General features: G+C 41.4%; 1 protein-coding gene across 1 annotated transcript in view; it reads right to left on the bottom strand.

Annotated features, from left to right (window-relative positions):
- Positions 1–18,936, bottom strand: part of LOC126235304 (glutamate receptor-like) — a 56,604-nt gene that overhangs the window by 14,737 nt on the left and 22,931 nt on the right. Inside the window, exon 3 of the mRNA XM_049944028.1 lies at positions 12,973–13,326. Within this exon, the coding sequence (XP_049799985.1) occupies positions 12,973–13,326 (354 nt within the window). The remainder of the gene's footprint in view (positions 1–12,972; positions 13,327–18,936) is intronic.

The following is an 18,936-nucleotide window of genomic DNA, read 5'->3' as shown; positions in this document are numbered from 1 at the left end:
TTAACACATTCACAAATACCTATGACAAGCAATTCATACTACTACTATTCTGCATGCGCACGTACAAACATTTCCATCTCTATTCAAAAATAAATAAATAAATGCCTCATCTACACACACATGCATTAAATCACATTCAACTGAGTGTTGTGAGAATGGTAGGGTTCCAGTCCCATCATCACAGATGAATCTCTTGTCATCATGACGCGACAGTCTGTCAATAATCTGGACCCCCCCCCCCCCCATTTACTGGATCATAGGCGTAAAAGTAAACATCGACATGAGCTACATGGCTGATCAGCTTACCGGAACCTCTTTCCTACATGTTGGAAAATCAGCCCAGTTTGACGCCCGAGAAGAAATTGCTGAACCACTCTGCGATCGAATCACCCCACTACACCACGCTGCTTTTTCCTCAAATGTGGACAATCTTTGTCTTTCCAGACCATCAGTGCTACCTTTTTTGGGGATGGTGGAGGCAGACATCAGTGAGATGGGTGAAGTGGCAAAGAGGTTGGTGAGGGTGGCGGCCGTCACTGGGATGGCCTGGGGTGTGGCTGCCAGCGGGGTGGACCTTCCTGTGGAGAGGGTGCTTAAACCAGTCGCCAGAGGGGTGTGGCTGATGTGTGATCCCAGCACCTTCCAATAATGATCCAACGTTTCAGAAAAAACAATAGAAACAGTATGCAGTCATTGGTAATAATTTCTGATTACTTATACATAAACTGACTGTCGTTCTCATTGATGAAATATGCTTCTAGTAGCCCATCATCAGCGGGCATGTGAACCTCTAGAAACATATCCAGTAGCATGGGCGTTGATGAAGGCAGTGGCAGAGGAGGTGTGTGGCACTGACCGAGGAATGAGCACGGTATAACACTGTCGATTCTGAACGACATCGCCTTACCAGCGGCACAAAGAAAATATTATTACAGACTAATGAATGAGATACTAATACTACTAATGTATCGGCATTTGCCATAGATCGTCATCAGTAGCAGCTGGGTTAAGATCCCAGAGCATATCTAGAACGAAAGAAGAACACATAAGAATCACAGAAAACAAAACGAAGCAACAAAAAATAGTGCTTTACTATACAAAACGTATATGCTTGCTTTAATCCTCTTCCTCTGTCTAGTCATTTTAGATCCACAATCTTCGTAAATACACTGCTGGCCACCGTAAATGCAACACCAAGAAAGACAAGAGGTAGCACAACAAAATTTATGTTGTAGATAACATGTTGACCAAGTATCAAATGATTACGTTTACAGACGTCTGTGACATGTGGTTCCTGCCAGAATCAGTAGCCAGAGTAGCCGCCATTGTTGGAGATCGCCGCTGCCACACGTCTCGGCATTGAGTCAAAGAGACGTTGGATGTGTTCCTGGGGTACAGCAGCCCAAGCAGTTTCCACACGTTGCCAAAGATCATCTGGTGTGGCAGCTGGGGATGTAATCTGGGTCACTCGTTGAGCAACCATGGATCACATGTTTTCTATCGGTGAAAGATCCGGAGAGCGAGCCGGCCAGGGAAGCAATTCAATCTGGTTATTGACGAAGAACCTTTTGGACAATGCGTGCCACATGTGGTCGCGCATTATCCTGTTGAAATATGGCTGTGGCCGAGCCCTGAAGGTAAGGAAGGACAACTGGCTCCAGCACCCATACCATAATACCCGGTGCAAGACCAGTGTGGCGGTGCATAATGCAGCTGTCCAGTATCCTCTCTCCACGGTGTCTCCACACTCGAATCCGACCATCGTGGTGCTGCAGACAGAAGCGTGCCTCGTCAGTAAAGACAACGTCATTCCATTCTGCCGTCCACATCCGTCTGTCATCACACCATTGGCGACGGAGACGTCTGTGGTTCTGCGTCAATGGTAGACGAAGCAATGGACGTCTTGCGGACAGACCACTCTGCTGTAAACGGCGTCGAATGGTACGCGCAGACACTGGATGATGCGTTACAGACGCAATGTGCTGTGCTATGGTTCGGGATGTCACTGAGCGATCCGTCACTGCCATGCGCACAATTTGCCTATCAGCACGTGTAGTGGTGCACCGAGGTGAATGCGATCGACCACGTCGGTCCGTCGTACCCTCCTGCATCCAACGGTCACATATCCACATTACAGTTGTTTGGTTTCGTCCAACACGACTAGCGATTTCTCTGTATGATAATCCACAATCTCGGTAAGCCACTATCCTTCCTCTGTCGAACTCGGATACTTGATCAAACGATGTTCGCTGTTGTCTACGAGGCATAACTGATTGTCTTGTGAAACAACCACAAGGTAAACACACGTGCCGAACGTACACTCGTCGAAATCGCCAAGCCTTAAATGGTGCTATGAGGTGGCGCCACAGGCGCGCGTGATGTGCGTCTGCGCTGAAATTCTAATCAGTTGCATATCTCATCGCTGCAAACCCATGGTGTAAATTTCACTTGATTCGGATGCTTCCTTCAGGGTGTTGCATTTACGGTGGCCAGCAGTGTAACTACAGCAGTGTGGTGTCATTGTTATTTCCAGCCGATGTGCATGACTGCTTACTGCAGTCATTATCGTCAGTTATTACCATCTGAAAATTTCATTTCAACCTCTGTGCGACTGGAGACAGATCACACTTCTCAGAACTATTTATAAGCTTCATCCTATCAGCCTTGCGGTGGGCACTGATAAAGATTTCAAGTACCGGCACGATTCTCCTTTCTCACATGCAGTACTGCCACTAAAATTACTTACCAAAAACTTGCTGCGACAGGTTGCACATGTTGGTACATTCTCAGTACTACTGCTGTCATTACTTACCAGCCAAGGAAGCGAAGTGCGTTCATTTCTCAAACGAAGCAGTCCATACATTAAATGACTTGGACTACACTGAGTAGAGAGATGTACGAAATAGAATATGTTGACTGCAAGCATCTGCGGACCACCAACGTTTTGAGCGATGTACAGCAGAGACTTCTAAAATCAGTTCATCAGTTCTTGAAGACGAGCATAGAAGTCGTGTAAAAACTTACCTGACAAGCAAACCTGCTGTAAGAAATTAGGTTGGGAGTTTTTTAAGGTTTTATTTACTGCTCAAAAATTGTAACAGTATTTGCGCATTATGTGAAGGACATATAAAACTGCGCTTTTGCTCTTCTCCACCACCATACACTTGCTTAGGATGTTTAATTGACGCACAGTTGAATTATTGGAAATTCGAGATATTAGAGTTCTAGTTCCAGCCATTTGGACCATCTTCTCGCGCCATTTGATGTACATGATGCTGTCTCTTAGGTCGAAATTTTGGGGTGATGTTAGCATATCCTCGTAACAAATCCTTGTTTGATCTCAGCTTTTCCCATTATGAAATCGGGTCAACAACACTGCAGCCTTCTGAGTCTTAGCACATTTTATCGCTCTGGACAGTTGTGTGGAAACTTTTTAAAAGACATCCTGCGTCTATAAATGCGACTAAAGCCACATCTCAAAACACAAAACATCCGCACTCGTAGAGAAATCCCTGCACATCAGCCACAATGTTTGCGTGCTGGGGATTCATCGTGAATTGCCGCACATTTGAGCACATATCTACCTATATATGGCTTGCTGTACAAAGCCTGTCAAGGTGAATTATTGTCAAATTCAGTTCGAATATAAATAGGACCCATTTTAATTTTTTTTTCATTTTATGTAGAGCAGTCTACCACAACAACTGAGGCCAAGTTCTTTAATGGCTCTAGGATGAGCATACATTCAGATTCATCATTCGCTCATACTAAGAAGAGTGAAACCTTGAGTACATTTCTTATAGTACAATCTATTTGTCATTACATCGGACAAGCTCCAATTTACTATCGTATGGAAAATATTCATTATTCAGAAACACTTTCGCATAGATTATTTTGTAGTTCTCGAACACACTTGAATCCTTTTTCAGATTTCCTCTCTGTCTTTCTGCAGTGCTAAAAATATGTAACGAGGGATTTCTAATCGCACAGCTGGTTTAATAGGCCAAGCCTGTTTTCATTAGGTCGATAGATATGGTTACTAATACAGCTCTCATGACCAGAAATTTAATGGGAGTGTAATATTCGCATTCAACACTCGATGAAACTTCAGTGTCTCTTCATCTCAAACAGAAATATGTGGCATTTTTCATACTACTTTATCCAGCACAAGTTTGTTCTCTTGTGCTGCCTGTAATAATGTATTATTGTCAGTTGCAGATCATGCTACGATAAGCCCCCGCTTTGCATGCACAATAACTTTCTTCACATCCTCAAAAAAGCCCATTAGCATCTTGAATAGGATGCACACACTAAAGCGATAGTTGATTGATCCATCTATGAACCATCCTTCATCCAATAAACCATTCAGGTCAGGCTCTAATATAGAGATTTATGTTTTAAAGGTTGAAGTGATACCAACAGTCCTGGTGCGTTTGTTCCATTGAGTTCGTAACGTATTCCCTGAAGAAGGTAGTGAGGACATCGTGCGTAAGCTGTGATGATGCGTAGGTGTTCGATTCTTCTTAAAAAATCTTCCTTTCAGGATAGGAAACTGTTGCTTGAAAGTTTTGAGGTATCCTGGTGCTGTATGAGAATCTGTGTCTCGTCATTATTACTAAATGAAGCTGCAGCAAATGTTTTGTGGGCAACAAACTCTTGTTGAGTTATTCGCTCATCTTAGTAAACTGGTAACATTAGATTGAGTGATGACATGGGGATGTTTCAGTCCTATCGATTTAAGGAACTTTTAATCTTATGGTGTTATCACATTGTGCATCTGTTGTGAAATGAGTTACTAATGGCTGGGTGGTATGCTTTTATATCTTACGCACATAATGATGTTTTCTTCAAGTGGCGGCACACCACGATTTTCTCATTGCAAAAATCAGTTAAATTCCTGCCTGCTCCACGACATTCAGCTCGAAATGGTCTAATACCTGAGCAGTCACTTGCAGGTTTATGAGACTAGCCAGAACTGATTTCATATCTTGGATTCACTGTAGAAAAGAAAAACCGCAAATCGTGAGGATCAGTCTACGCTTGAGATTGGAATTCGTTGGTACATTGCACTCATTGCGAATCATGCTGGATGGAAATAAGTCGACTACTTGTTCCGACGTGCAACTTTTATCGGGATTCTTCTCCAAAACACGTATGAAAACTATTACTTTTCCTGTTGATCCTTGCTGGCTGAAGTCTATTGCATGTTTAGTAGTTTTTATTACTGCTTTAAACATATTAACCCTGTGGCGCATAGTGTCCACTACAGTGGCAGCTGTTAATGGTCGCTTCTTTGGCATTTTCAGTCAGTCCTGAGGCTGAAAATGCACACAGTTCACTGCAGTGGGCACTCCCTACTGGTGTTGTGTCCTGCATGCATTTGCAGCCTCATGACTCATTGAAACAGCCAGAGAATTGACCATTAAAAGTTGTCCACTGCAGTGAAATTCATGCACCACAGGGTTAACGTTTGCGCATGTCTCAAACCCCTTTACAGACTGCTTTATAAGCGTATTTAAATCGTTATTATTGTGTGTGCCAGGTGTATTTCCACAACTTTACTGCCTCCTAAATGTAGTTTGTTGCAATATTAGGACTGCTGTTAAGGGTTTCGAATCCAATCAATGCAATATTCCATTCACCAATGCCTATATCTATTGGTAATTCACATTTAATACTGACAAACGCCCTTTCACAGTCAGAGTGTACAACATCGCATCTTTGTCATGACTGATGCAGTGATGTGAGTAGCATTCATTTTCCTGCGTTTGCCAGGATAAATATGAGGCACAGATGACCACAGAAATATGAACTGAATTCTTGACAGCGCTTGTTGCTGATGAAGTAGCACTATTATTCTTCTTCTGGTTTTTAATCACCATACGATTCTTGTTCTTAACATAAGCAACCTAGTGGGTACCAGATCCACCAACGACATCTAAATTCACGATACCTCTCACTTTATTAGATTTCAAGATCGTCTTTGGCATCTTATAAACATACAACAAAATCTCGGAATGTTGAGTTTTTTGACGAATTTAAGTAGATCTGTATTAGCGAGGGGTCTGGCTGAACTCAGAGTTTTTTAAATAAATTCTCCAAGACCTTTGCTGTACGGTTTTAAGTATAGTGCGATATTGATTCTATAGCTTCATAACGTCTCTTTGCTTCTTTCAGCTATTCTTCTTTGCTTCTTACGTTCTTCACAGTGCAAATTATGGCCACAACTATGCCCGCCAGCCAGTCAACTGCAGACAGTCCTGCAAGCGCTGGGATAATTCCACCAGAAGTCTTGGGTATAGGTCGAATTTTGGGCATTTTAACACAGCACCTTATTCCACCCTTCTGCCACTTCATGATACTTTTAGCCGTATATACAGCTGTCTGAATACTGTTTTTTCCATGTTTTTTTCTTCTGCTTTAGTGCACGGTGGGCTGCATCCATAAGGTGATTGAAGTTTATTCCGTCACCAAATTTAAGTCTGGCATGCATTTCCTTATCAAATGTGAAAGTAGCAATGCACTGCTCCATATCAATACCCCAAACGTATTTCATTAGCTTTAGCAGATAAAATTCTGTCTGCAGTATGTCATTCTGTGAACTTTTATGAGCAGCACAGGCTATATCATGCTCCTTCCACGCATGCTCCTTCCACGCATCATCCAGTATCATACCTTTGACACCACAAACCAAATGTGCACTTCTACTGCGAGTTTATCCAGAATACTGCCGCTCCCTCCAATGATAATGTGCTTCCTGCCATGCGTGGTATGATACCACACTGTTTGATGTTGTGCACATTGTCATGTACCATATCTCTAGCATTCACCCAACAGTTGCATGAAAAAGGTAATCCAAGCCAATTTACCACAGCCTTGTTCCCTCAATGTCTTACGACACGTTCTGTGAGATAGCCGTCTGGTTCATAACTTCTCTGTAACTCTTCTGTGTAAAAGCTCCAAGCTGTTTCACGTCCACTGTCATCCTTTAAAAACGGAAGCTCTTGGATTTGTACGTAGCACTTTCGAAACTGTAAATATCTCCAGTGCACAGTGAGATAGATATGTTTTTGTCGAATGCTGCCTTGTATTTTCAAATACGCAGCAAATCACCTACATTATATTTCTGCTTTGGAGTGTAGCCATGTATGGATGTGAAACATGGACGGTAAATAGTTTAGACAAGAAGAGAATAGAAGCTTTCGAAATGTGGTGCTACAGAAGAATGCTGAAGATTAGATGGGTAAATCACGTAACTAAAGAGGAGGTGCTGAATAGAATTGGGGAGAAGAGGAATTTGTGGCACAACTTGATTAGAAGAAGGGATCGTTTGATAGGACACGTTCTGAGGCATCAAGGGATCACCAATTTAGTGTTGGAGGGAAGCGTAGAGGATACAAATCGTAGAGGGAGACCAAAAGATGAATACACTAAGCAGATTCAGAAGGATGTAGGGTGCAGTAGTTATTGGAAGATGAAGAAGCTTGCACAGTATAGAGTAGCATGGAGAGCTGCATCAAACCAGTCGCTGGACTGAAGACCAGAACAACAACATACACCAGATTCATAAGAACATTATCACATAGATCAATAGGACGCACCTTTACCATTCTGTGTTGAGCACAGTTATACTGATCGATTATTTGTGGGAGAATATCTAACCATGAGCTATCAAGATCGAATTGTTTCCACAAATGTGCTTTTATCGTTCTGTTCAAATGCTCCACAATACTTGCTTTCAGATGTGAAAATGTTGAGTGGTGCTTTATTCCATAACAATCTATTACAGTCTTTAAATATTTATTGTAGAATTCACCACCATCATCAGTTTGCAGGTTATGCAGGCATTAGTTCATTTCCGTCTGCAACAGCTGTTCAAAAACCTATGTAACCTAACAAATAATATTTGCTTTAACAGACAGATACCATGCGAGTTTGGAATATGTATCTATAACCATTAATATAAAACTTCCTGGCAGATTAAAAAAATGGTTCAAATGGCTCTGAGCACTATGGGACTTAACATCTGAGGTCATCAGTCCCCTAGAACTTAGAACTACTTAAACCTAACTAACCTAAGGACGTCACACACATCCATGCCCGAGGCAGGATTCGAACCTGCGACCGTAGCGGTCGCGCGGTTCCAGACTGAAGCGCCTTTAACCGCGTGGCCACACTGGCCGGCGGCAGATTAAAACTGTGTGCCCGACCGAGACTTGAACTGGAGACGAGGTACTGGCAGAAGTAAAGCTGTGAGTACCGGGCGTCAGTCGTGCTTCGGTAGCTCAGTTGGTAGAGCACTTGCCCGCGAAAGGCAAAGGTCCCGAGTTCGAGTCTCGGTCGGGCACACAGTTTTAATCTGCCAGGAAGTTTCATATCAGCGCACACTCCGCTGCAGAGTGAAAATCTCATTCTGGAACCATTAATATACTTTTGAAACAACCATTCACCCTTAAATACTGTCTCATATCAACATGATCCACCTTCCATAAATCGTCCTAACCTTTTGTTATAACACATCTACATGAGAATGTTTAGTGTGCTGTCTTATGTAATTCATGAACAATCGCCACCACTTTTTTTATTGTACCCGATGATGCATCTTTCCTATAACTCTGAAATTACTGGAGTAATTTCATTCAAGTAGACCATACTTCCCATACTAGCTGGTGCTGAAAGCATATACATACTTTCTACTATTTCATTTGGGTCATCATCGTATATATAATCCAGAGGTATATTGGTCATTTCTTATGCTGTCTGACTTCATTAATTAGATACTGTAAATTGACAATACTTTTTTTTTAATAATGAGAACCTCCTGTAAATTTCTTTTATACCAGCCATCATTCACTTTCTTGTTTTGTCTATAAACAGAAACCAATACTACGTGTAATTTCAGCAACCTGCGCAGATATTTATACGTTCATTGAATGTTATGTCAGTCCCTATATGCACAGGTAAATATGCTTTAAATTCATGTTATCCTGCTTGAAAGCGATGATGAAGTTAGCATTACCACTAACTGGCAGCTTTGGAATCCAGTAATACATCTTCCTTTAAAAAAGTCTACTTTCACATGTCGGCCAAAGTAGAAATATCTACCTGATTATGATTCTCGATTGTGATGTCATCAAATATAAACACTGTGTTAGGTTTTACCTTTTCTGGTGGTAGAACATCACTGCTTTCGCTGAATGGCTGGTATGAAACTCCATCAATACAGCGTAAAATCTTCTGTAGTAGTGGTATTTTGATTGAATAGTGTTTTTGAAAATATATATACACACACGCTTGAATAGAATCCTCCCGGGATATTTTATCAGTGGCAGAATTAGATTAATTTTTCCGCACCCTGAACCACCAAAAATTAAAATCTGGATTCGTCAGGAAATAACAATCCATTCTTCTTTTTCAGGCTCCCAGCATCACCACAGGACCAGTCTCTTACTACAAGCTCCTGACGACAGCAGTGCTTCGTCCACTCAGTCATGATGACGACTGTGCATTTATAATATTCTACTGGACTTTTTTATAGATACATATGTGAAGTACGTGCTTTTCTTCTATTATAAACTTCCTGGATTCCTAAATGTACTTAAATACGAACTGAACTCCATGTCAATATCTGCCACAGTTGTATTATATATAGTTCCATCCACTAATAAGCTGCAGGTGTCATATCGTTGAGTAACCATTTCCTCATATAGGCTGTAGGGCGTTTGCAGCACTACTTGCTCTAAGTGATCCATAATTTCTCATAGAGACTGTAAACAGTTGGCTGTCAGCTGAGTCTAGCTATTGCTGGATCGCATAACTAGCATATGTTATGGCGGTAAAGGTAGGTTCTTGTATGTACATGCACTCGCTGTCATTATAGATTTTTATTGTTTGCTGTAGCTGTATGGTTTTCCAACTCAGCTGAGGGTGCTTGTGAACTTCTACGGAACATTGATGCTGTCTGCAGTGAGTTATCAAACAGGTGATTCCACTCGTCTCTGGAAAGTATTACTTTGATGTCACTATATTTGGGGTTTGGGGTTTTCGAATACCGCTATTGGAAAGACCTCAAAGTCTTAAAACATTCTGATACGGACTGGCACTGATTTCACCACACCAGTAATAAAAAAGAATTATAAGTCTCTCTTTTTTCCTCTGACTACATTTATAACGTCCATCACTGCTAATACTACACCAGTCACTTTCTTGTTGCTAAATAGTGCAATGGAGTGATGTATTGAAGTTCACTCAGTCACATGACAGTGACTGAACTGTTGGTAGCTGCCTATATAGATTCTTTTTCCGCTAGCAGTGTTGCTACTTTCGAGGTGTATAAATATAAACACACAATGAGCACAGTAGCAAAGAATAGCATCGCCACGTTTCTGGATACTAAGACCAGGCATTCGCTCTTACAGCTGACTTGTGTGCAGGTAGTGAATGTATTATTGGTGTTGTGAGTGTTCATTGATGTATACAAAGAACTTTCAAAAAGACTACAATGCCTAAACGCTGTAGATCATTTTCTATTCCCAACGCAGCTTATATCACGATTGTGTGATATCTCACACAGATTTCATTTGCTGCTGCAAGTGTTCAGAAATGATTGTGTTGTTCCTAAAAATGAGACCAGTTGCAAGCATCATAATGCAAATGACTGATGTCAAATCGATGGGCCACCACTCATGAGAATGAGTTGTGTTGGCTGTATAAAAGAAGATTAACAATAATTTTTTTCTTGTTACACATGTTTTTTATTCTTTAAAATGTATGTGATCAGCATAGTTCAAATCAGTCTTTCCACCTGCATTTGAACCTAGCCGTACAACAATTGAGCTATAATGACCACATACAGCCCTATATTTTAGTGCATGTTTAAATGCAACAGCAATGTAGAGTTTTTCGAAGAAGTGTGCTACACCAACCGTATCTCTCACTGGGCAGCTGCATGCCTCAGGCATCTGTGGGGACCACATATCGTGAGAGAAAAAAAAAATATCATGGAGCACTCTACAAAAACAGTTGTCTCGGTATATCTTGTTTGATACAGCAGCAGCTATGCGTGAACAACAACCCTGTCGTAAGTCTGTGCTTTGAATCAAGGCCTGAAAATTATATTAGGGGAAGTGGCTATCTCTGTAACTGGTTTATAACCCAAGGTGATGTCCCTGATAGCTCCAGACAGCAATTATTATTATCATCACAGCATTATGTAATGAAGCTGAAGGAAAAATAATTAGATGGTCAGTCTGGGAGCTCAATTATAAGAATTTTTTACTCTTCTGGGGAGTGCAGCATTAATTTCTGCGTACAGGTATGTATTCTGGGAGCGTATTCTCTCCCTAAAAGACAGAATGTATCCTCAGTACTGCAAATAGCATCATCATCATAATCATCACTCTTAAATCGTGCTGTGGGACAACTAAAGAGTTATAGAAAACATTGAATGCTTAGCACTACGAGGTGAGAATGATACATTTCAAATACTTACAGTTGCCACCTTCCATCACCATCATTGTCAAGCTGTGTCACCTAATGCACCTACCTGTCATTCTGCTGCACAGCCATTATTTTCTGAACAATATTCCGCCGTTCTGCAGTCTCCTCCACTATCACACCCTTCCAGTCCCGATGTAGAAAGCTGTGGTCACATTTCTCTGCTACATGTTTACATCAAACAGACTCATTAAATTCCTTCTTTTTCAGTGCAGGCTTCTCTCAACTGAACACATGATGTACAGATGCTGAACAAAAAACAGTTATAACAGCAACAATATATTTGGCAATCTCAATATTTGTCAGTTACTTACATTCTTTTCGCTAATTCTCACTGGTTGCTGCTGCTGATGCAGGTGGACAATGTCTGACTATGCCACTGCTCACCCAGCCAATAGTACGAACAGCTACTCGATGCAGAGTACCAGGGCCATCGGAGCACTAAGCCTCCAATTGGCCGAAAGGCACCAGTACACACCGCTATTCGACTCCTCAAAACACTTGGCCAAGGGGGAGGGAAGGGAGGAGTGGGGGAGGGAGGGTTGGAGTGAGTGAGTGAGTGAGGGAGAGAGGGAGTGAGAGGGGAGTAGATAGAGAGTGCAATTACGTAACAGACCAATTAGAGACCAATCAATTAAGTTCCAGTTTTACCAGAGGTCAGGGATCACGTTATAAATTAGATGAAAATGGGCCAGAAAGAACACTGTCCTACTACTCTTGGTGCTTAAAAAATAACTGGCAGAACTTAATTACTAAAGTATTTGATACCAATTTTTCAGTTATGTTGCGTTGCAGATATACCTAAACATTTGTTCGATTGTAATCTGGCAGAATGTAACTAATCACTAGTGAACTAAAACGAAATCGACGCATTGTCGTAGGGCAAGGTGAATCTTCGAATATCTATAATGTTTGCTATCACAGTAAAGTAAAGCTGTCGACAACATGAAGGAAGATCTCTCAGTATTGTGCTATGATAACAAAACCCTTGGAAGACGATGTGCCCCGTCGTTCCACTGACCTTTGAACTGACTCACCCAGTTAGTTTCAGCAGGACTTAAAGTTGAACTAGGCTTGCGAACCACCGTACTTTCCTAGAGAAATGCTCGAAGCAACGGACCACTACTCAGAAAGTCAAATGTGTGTGTTAGGAGCTCAGTATCTACACGCTCAGAATGTACTTCTTGCTCCGTTCAGAGCATGGTGATAGGAATAATTCCCTTTACTGTCTCATGCCGCGCTTGATACAAAACGGTGTTTCTTTGTACATCTCTTCTTTGTAAGTGTGTTCCTGCCTCATTTTTCCCTTTCAGTGTATGATAATGTGAGCTACAGTCTAACACCCGCGTTTAATCAATGGCTGTGTAGCAAATATCACATTGCCTTTGTGAATGCTCTGGTCAACAAAAAGTCTCCAGGAGCAGAGACAGTACGTTTAGTTTTTTGATGCTACAGCCACTAGATTCCGTGACTTACCAGGCCGGCGGAAGCAATAGAGAAGACAATATCGTTGATTCGGTCGCGCAGCGGATGGTCCTTAGTGATATACGTGGTGCTGCCGTAGGTGACGAAGTTGAAAGAACACACGTGGATGCGTGAGCGCCCTGCTGTGTCCCTGGGGGCGTAGCTCTGGTAGTAGCTGGCGACACGGCGTGACGATATGAAGGCGTAGTCGTGCTTGACCACCCAGTCCACCATCTGAGCCGAGAGAATGGCGTACTCGCGCTGCAGCGCCTGCAGTCGCCAGTCGTCACCCTCCAGGAAGTAATCAATCACACTCTGGAATCCAAAGCTCTTTTTACTCGCCAGGATCTCGTCCATTGTGTCCACCTGAAAAGATATAAATACACCGCTGAGCACTTACGTTTCGTCTTACATCGTAATATCCATTTATAGCTAATGAACCCGAACTCCAATAAAATTTATGAGGTTGTGCAGCGATATTTTCTGAGAATTTTGGTACAGGTGTCGTTTCATACCGGTCATTATTCACGAAAAAAAGCAAAACCGCCACTAAAGAAATTACACAGTGCGACAATCAAATCTGCCGCAGAACAAAAATATGTAGTTCTTACGGAGTTTAGTGCTCGCTATCACCCATACTTTCTTCTGGAAATGCGATTTTATCTGCGCTCGGCTGCGTTATTTATGTTGTAGTGGCGCTTATCATATTCTGTTGTTTTAGGAATATTATTGCCTAGTGGTAAGACCAGAGAGAGGAAGGGGAGATAGCCACTTGGGGTAGGTCAAGGGAAGTTGCAGTTGCATCAGTCAGTCGACTATCGACCACTGACTATCTCACTATGAGATCACACAGAATCGATTCTTGACGTGTGTATATCTGCTAACGTAAAGAATATTGTTTGTGCGTATTCACGTGTTTCTTATACTCAACAATGTCTACGAAGCGTGCTAATTCACCAAATCTTGTCTGTTAGGAGCGTGGCGACCTTACGACTAAGTATCAAAGACATTCCATTTCACCAGTCGTCAAAAAGGCATACGAGTTGTATTTTGAATCAAAGGTAGGTAAAAGTAAGTGTTGGTACCACAGACCTATTGCTCACATTAGTCCCGCTATTTAAAAGGCAATTGCATCTATGCCATTTGCCGTACCACAGCTGTGGAGAGAACCGAGAGACCACATTACATATTGCCTTTTTGCTAGCGAAAGTAATCAAGTAAATCAAAACACACAGTTTCTTATCCAAATTTGGAATCTGCAATTCGCGAAGTTCTGCATCCAGATTCTCTCCTAATTTCAAAACCACCAAAGGCATGGACAATGGAAAATGAAACAGACGATGATAGTGACAAACCAACCAATCATGAGAATCATAAAATTTTTGAATACACGCTATCTGCAGCATGGCTGGAACTACAGCCATTGTCGTAGGAAGAACTGAACTATCTAGTGAGAGACATAAATCTTTCAAAGAGGCACGCAGAATTACTTGAGTCTCGTCTTCAAGAAAAGACCTGTTACAGCTAAGCTCTAATATTACATTCCGTGAACGACAGCTTGGTCTTTGCTTAAAAAATCTGCGATGGTGCCTGCTTATAAATTCTTCAAAGAGTACTCTCAAGGCTGTTCTCTTACATAATGGAAACCAGAAACCTTCCATACCGGTCGCCCATTCCGTTCAGTTACAGGAAACGTTCGAGAACATGAGGATACTCTTGGAGTATACTAGCTATTCGAATCATAAACGGAAAATCCGTGATGGTCTCAAAGTTCCGGAACTACTTCTGGGAACGCAGAATCGTTACATAAAATATTGCTGAATCTTGTATCACTGGGACAGTAGGGGAAGCAAAGACCACTGTATGCTCAAAGAGTGGCCTCTGAGAGAAATTTTCAAAAATGGCTCTGAGCACTATGGGACTCAACTGCTGAGGTTATTAGTCCCCTAGAACTTAGAACTAGTTAAACCTAACTAACCTAAGGACATCACAAACATCCATGCCCGAGGCAGGATTCGAACCTGCGACCGTAGCGGTCTTGCGGTTCCAGACTGCAGCGCCTTTAACCGCACGGCCACTTCGGCCGGCAGAGAAATTTTCAATTCTTGTGAAAAACATCTGTCACGTGAACCCCTTGTTGATAAAGACAGTGTGCTGCTACCACCACTCCATCTGAAATAGGCTTTGTGAAGAATTTTATGAAAGCAATGGACAAAGACGGCCAGGGTTTTCAGTATTTACTATCTAAATTTCCTGCTACTAGTACTGCAAAAATTAAAGAAGATATTTTCATCGGGCCACAGATCCGTGACTTGATGAAAGATATTACCTTTGAACTGTTGCTGACAGATTCTGAGAAGTCAGTTTGGCTTTCTTTTGAAAATGTATACTACAATTTCATGGGAAAAGTAATGTCCGACAATTACAGGGAACCCATGGGAAACAGGCTGAACTGATACAAGGGTATGGGATGAAACATGTCTCTAAAATTGTTCCTGATCTATATTAACGACATAGGAGACAATCTCAGTAGCCGTCTTAGATTGTTTGCAGATGACGCTGTCATTTACCGTCTTGTAAAGTCATCAGATAACCAAAATGGAGTTGCAAAATGATTTAGATAAGACATCTGTATGGTGCGGAAAGTGACAATTGACCCTGAATAAAGAAAAGTGTAAAGTTATTCACATGAGTACTAAAAGAAATCCGCTAAATTTCGATCACGCAGTAAGTCACACAAATCTGAAGGCTGTAAATTCAACTAAATACTGTGTCCTGTGACATGAAACACCTGATATGTCAGATAACCTGCAGGCTGACACATTTGAGGTACGCGATTTATTCTAGACCTGGGCAGTCTATAATGTGAAGTGGACCTCGCAGATGCAGTGCGCTGTGCTGATAATGCACGACGTGAGCTGGACACCATCAGTCTATGAAATGAACAAGATATGAACACTACGCTGCAGTTTATGGCGTGATACACGCACTGTAAAAGCATGAAGAGAGTTAGACACCACTACCACCATTGCGTGAAACGAAAGCTATAGGGATTGGACAGAAATACGGAAACACTGAGACCTGCATGTTTGACCATAGAAGGAGATGCTGCTGTGTTTGATCGCAGACGGCGCCTGTGCAATGTCCTCAATAGATTACAATTACCAGTCGTGGTCAGAACAGTGTCCTGTGTAGTTGTGAGTGCGTTACGTCCGAGCGAAGTGGATTCTAACACGGGAAAATTAACGGTGCTCGTATGACGGGTGCTTCCGTAACCAAGGTAGCCGAACTGTTTGGCGTTCCTAGAGGCACCTTAACGAAGATTTATACGTCATTCAGAAAAAGCGGAAAAACATCTTCCGATAAGTCACAATGTGGAAGAAAGTATGCATTTAGTTATCGTGAAGGAAGGCCATTAAAGAGAATTGAGACCTAAGATAAGAGGAGGGCAGGGACAAAAGTCACTGCAGAACTGAATGCCGCACTCGCGACCACTATCAGCACCAAAACAACACGAAGGGAGCTTAAATAGCAGGGAACTGCATGGAGCTGAAATTCCAAAACCACTGATCAGTGATGCAAATGCCCGTAACTGGACGACGTAGTGCCGCAGCGATAAAACCTGGACTATGGAGCAACAGAATAAAGTCATTTGGTCGAGATGAGTTTTGTTTCACTTTGGTCCCAATTTCAGGCGGAGTTCTCGTTCCGAGAGTGAAACATGGCAGGGGTTCGGTGATGATTTGGGCAACCGTATCGTGGTATTCGGATGCCTCCATGGCCACTCAGGAAGGTCGCATTACTGTCAAGGACGATGTCACCATTTTGGCTGACCATTCCATGTGGTGAGTCTGTGTTCCAAGACTACAGGGCCCGTGTTCAGCTTACATCGTCCAAGTCTGGTTTTGTGAGCACGGGGGTCAACTGTTGCATCTTCTCTGGCCACCACGGTCATCAGTTCTCAATATTACTGGCCTTAGTAGTCTGCTTTGGAGAGAACGTTGTGGCTTCGCTATCGATCTCCATCATCGTTACCTGAACTTTCCTTTATTTTGCAAGAATAATGATATTGAAGATTGTACAGGACCTGAATTTATCCATTCCGAGACGACTGGAAGCGGTATTGAATGCCAACGGTTTTCCCACATCGTATTTGGCCTGCTTAGAAATGCGTTGTGCTTTTGGTGTTTCCATATTTTTGCTCACCCTCGTCTTTCGATAGAGCTGATCAAGCGACACCTATGGCCAGTTGGATCTTTAAAATCGCTTAAGACATTTACAAGCTTTCCAGGATTAGCTAAGGGTATTGCTTTTGTAACTCCTTTAATTATTTTGGATAAGGACCTAAGCTTCAATGTTAGAAAATGGGATGTTTCCAATGGAAAAGTGAGAATCAGTTCCTCGTAGTAAAAGTAGACTTTGCCGTCCAGAGTGTACGGACAACACTAAATCACGAAAGTCGGTTGCAGGTTGTAATGGTCCGCCTAGTCGTAGATATTGCTAATTGCTATAATCGCACTATTTCACTCCAATTTACGGAGCTTGTTAGCACTTGATGTTAGGTTGGCGCCATTACAATGTATTGTAGTAATCGCTGCTGCTTGCTGGATCGCTGCTGTGTCTCGATGCTGATGCTGGCTCTAAATCTGGTTGTCTAGGGTAAACACATGAGGTCCCGTGTTTTTCATGTGCTTTTGATGATAAAGGACGAGCGAAACCAACACATATGTAAACATCAAACATTTATTACTTTGGTGGCCATATTAATTCCACTGTCCACCAAAGACCATAACACAACACAAAGTAGTACTTCCTTTACATGTTCTTTGCATTGTTTTTCCATCCCAAACAATAACACAGAAACACACTTCACCAAAGTGACATTCCGACTGCCCCCTGACTGCCTCCGACTGCCTGTATTTATAACATTGCCAAAGAACTACTAAAAAGAGATATAGTTTATAAGTCACATGTACATCTGTTATCATAATTTGTGCAGAAAAGTTATTAATTTGCATCGAGTGACATAATTTAACATGTTATTAAAATGACAGACAGATTTGTTGACTTGACAGAATAATTCTTTGTTACAAAAAGGTCGTTTTTTAGAAGTTTGTCAATTGACTTCTCTAATTTGCATAAATAAGTAAGTAACATGAATTATTAAGAATTACATTGGTTTTCGTCTAAAATAGGATTGATTACGTGAATACTGAGTAAAAACGCTCCTAGTGAACAAATAGGTTTCACTGGGTGATTTTTATTTAAGGAGATCCAAAATACCTATGTTGGCCACTATTTTTCGTACTTCATATTAATTATTTAAGATGAACTTAGTGTTTTTACATGATGACATTTGCTGTATCAGTGATCAAGTGATATTAACTTTTGTGTGGGTCAGTTATTCAGTATAATTTAATGGGTTGACTGTTTATGGAGACATGTTATGCAATCACTGTTAACATACACAATAACTTTTCTATAATCATAAATACTCATTAAACTGGTTGAATTTGGAAGGGATCGCATACTTCATTAAAGTAAAGCCTGTAATATGTTCCGTTACAATACCCCCCTCGGGTAATATCATTTACAGAATGTTAATGATATTAGCCGACTAGGACAAATGTGTCAATTACTATGCATAATGTGTATGTATACAACAACCGTTACACCATTTCAAAATGACTTTTTCCTGTAAATATTTTAGTTGTGTTGTTTCAAATGCACTTTGTGTTATGGCTCTCAGTATGACAGCATCATAAAAATATTTAGTAATATATGAAAGTAAAAAAAAATGTTAATCTTTGCTCCCAGTGAGCCACATGGAAAATGATCAAAAACAGACACAAATATATCACATGTGATTTTAAGATATGTAAAAAATATATGTAAATTATTTCAAAGTCAGCTCTCATTAAGTCACAGAATAATCAAGATAATAGAAGGAACATAAATATATTACATAGATGGACA

Source organism: Schistocerca nitens, chromosome 2 (assembly GCF_023898315.1).
Source record: "Schistocerca nitens isolate TAMUIC-IGC-003100 chromosome 2, iqSchNite1.1, whole genome shotgun sequence".
NCBI lineage: Eukaryota > Metazoa > Arthropoda > Insecta > Orthoptera > Acrididae > Schistocerca > Schistocerca nitens.
This window is presented reverse-complemented; position numbering and strand designations above follow the sequence as displayed.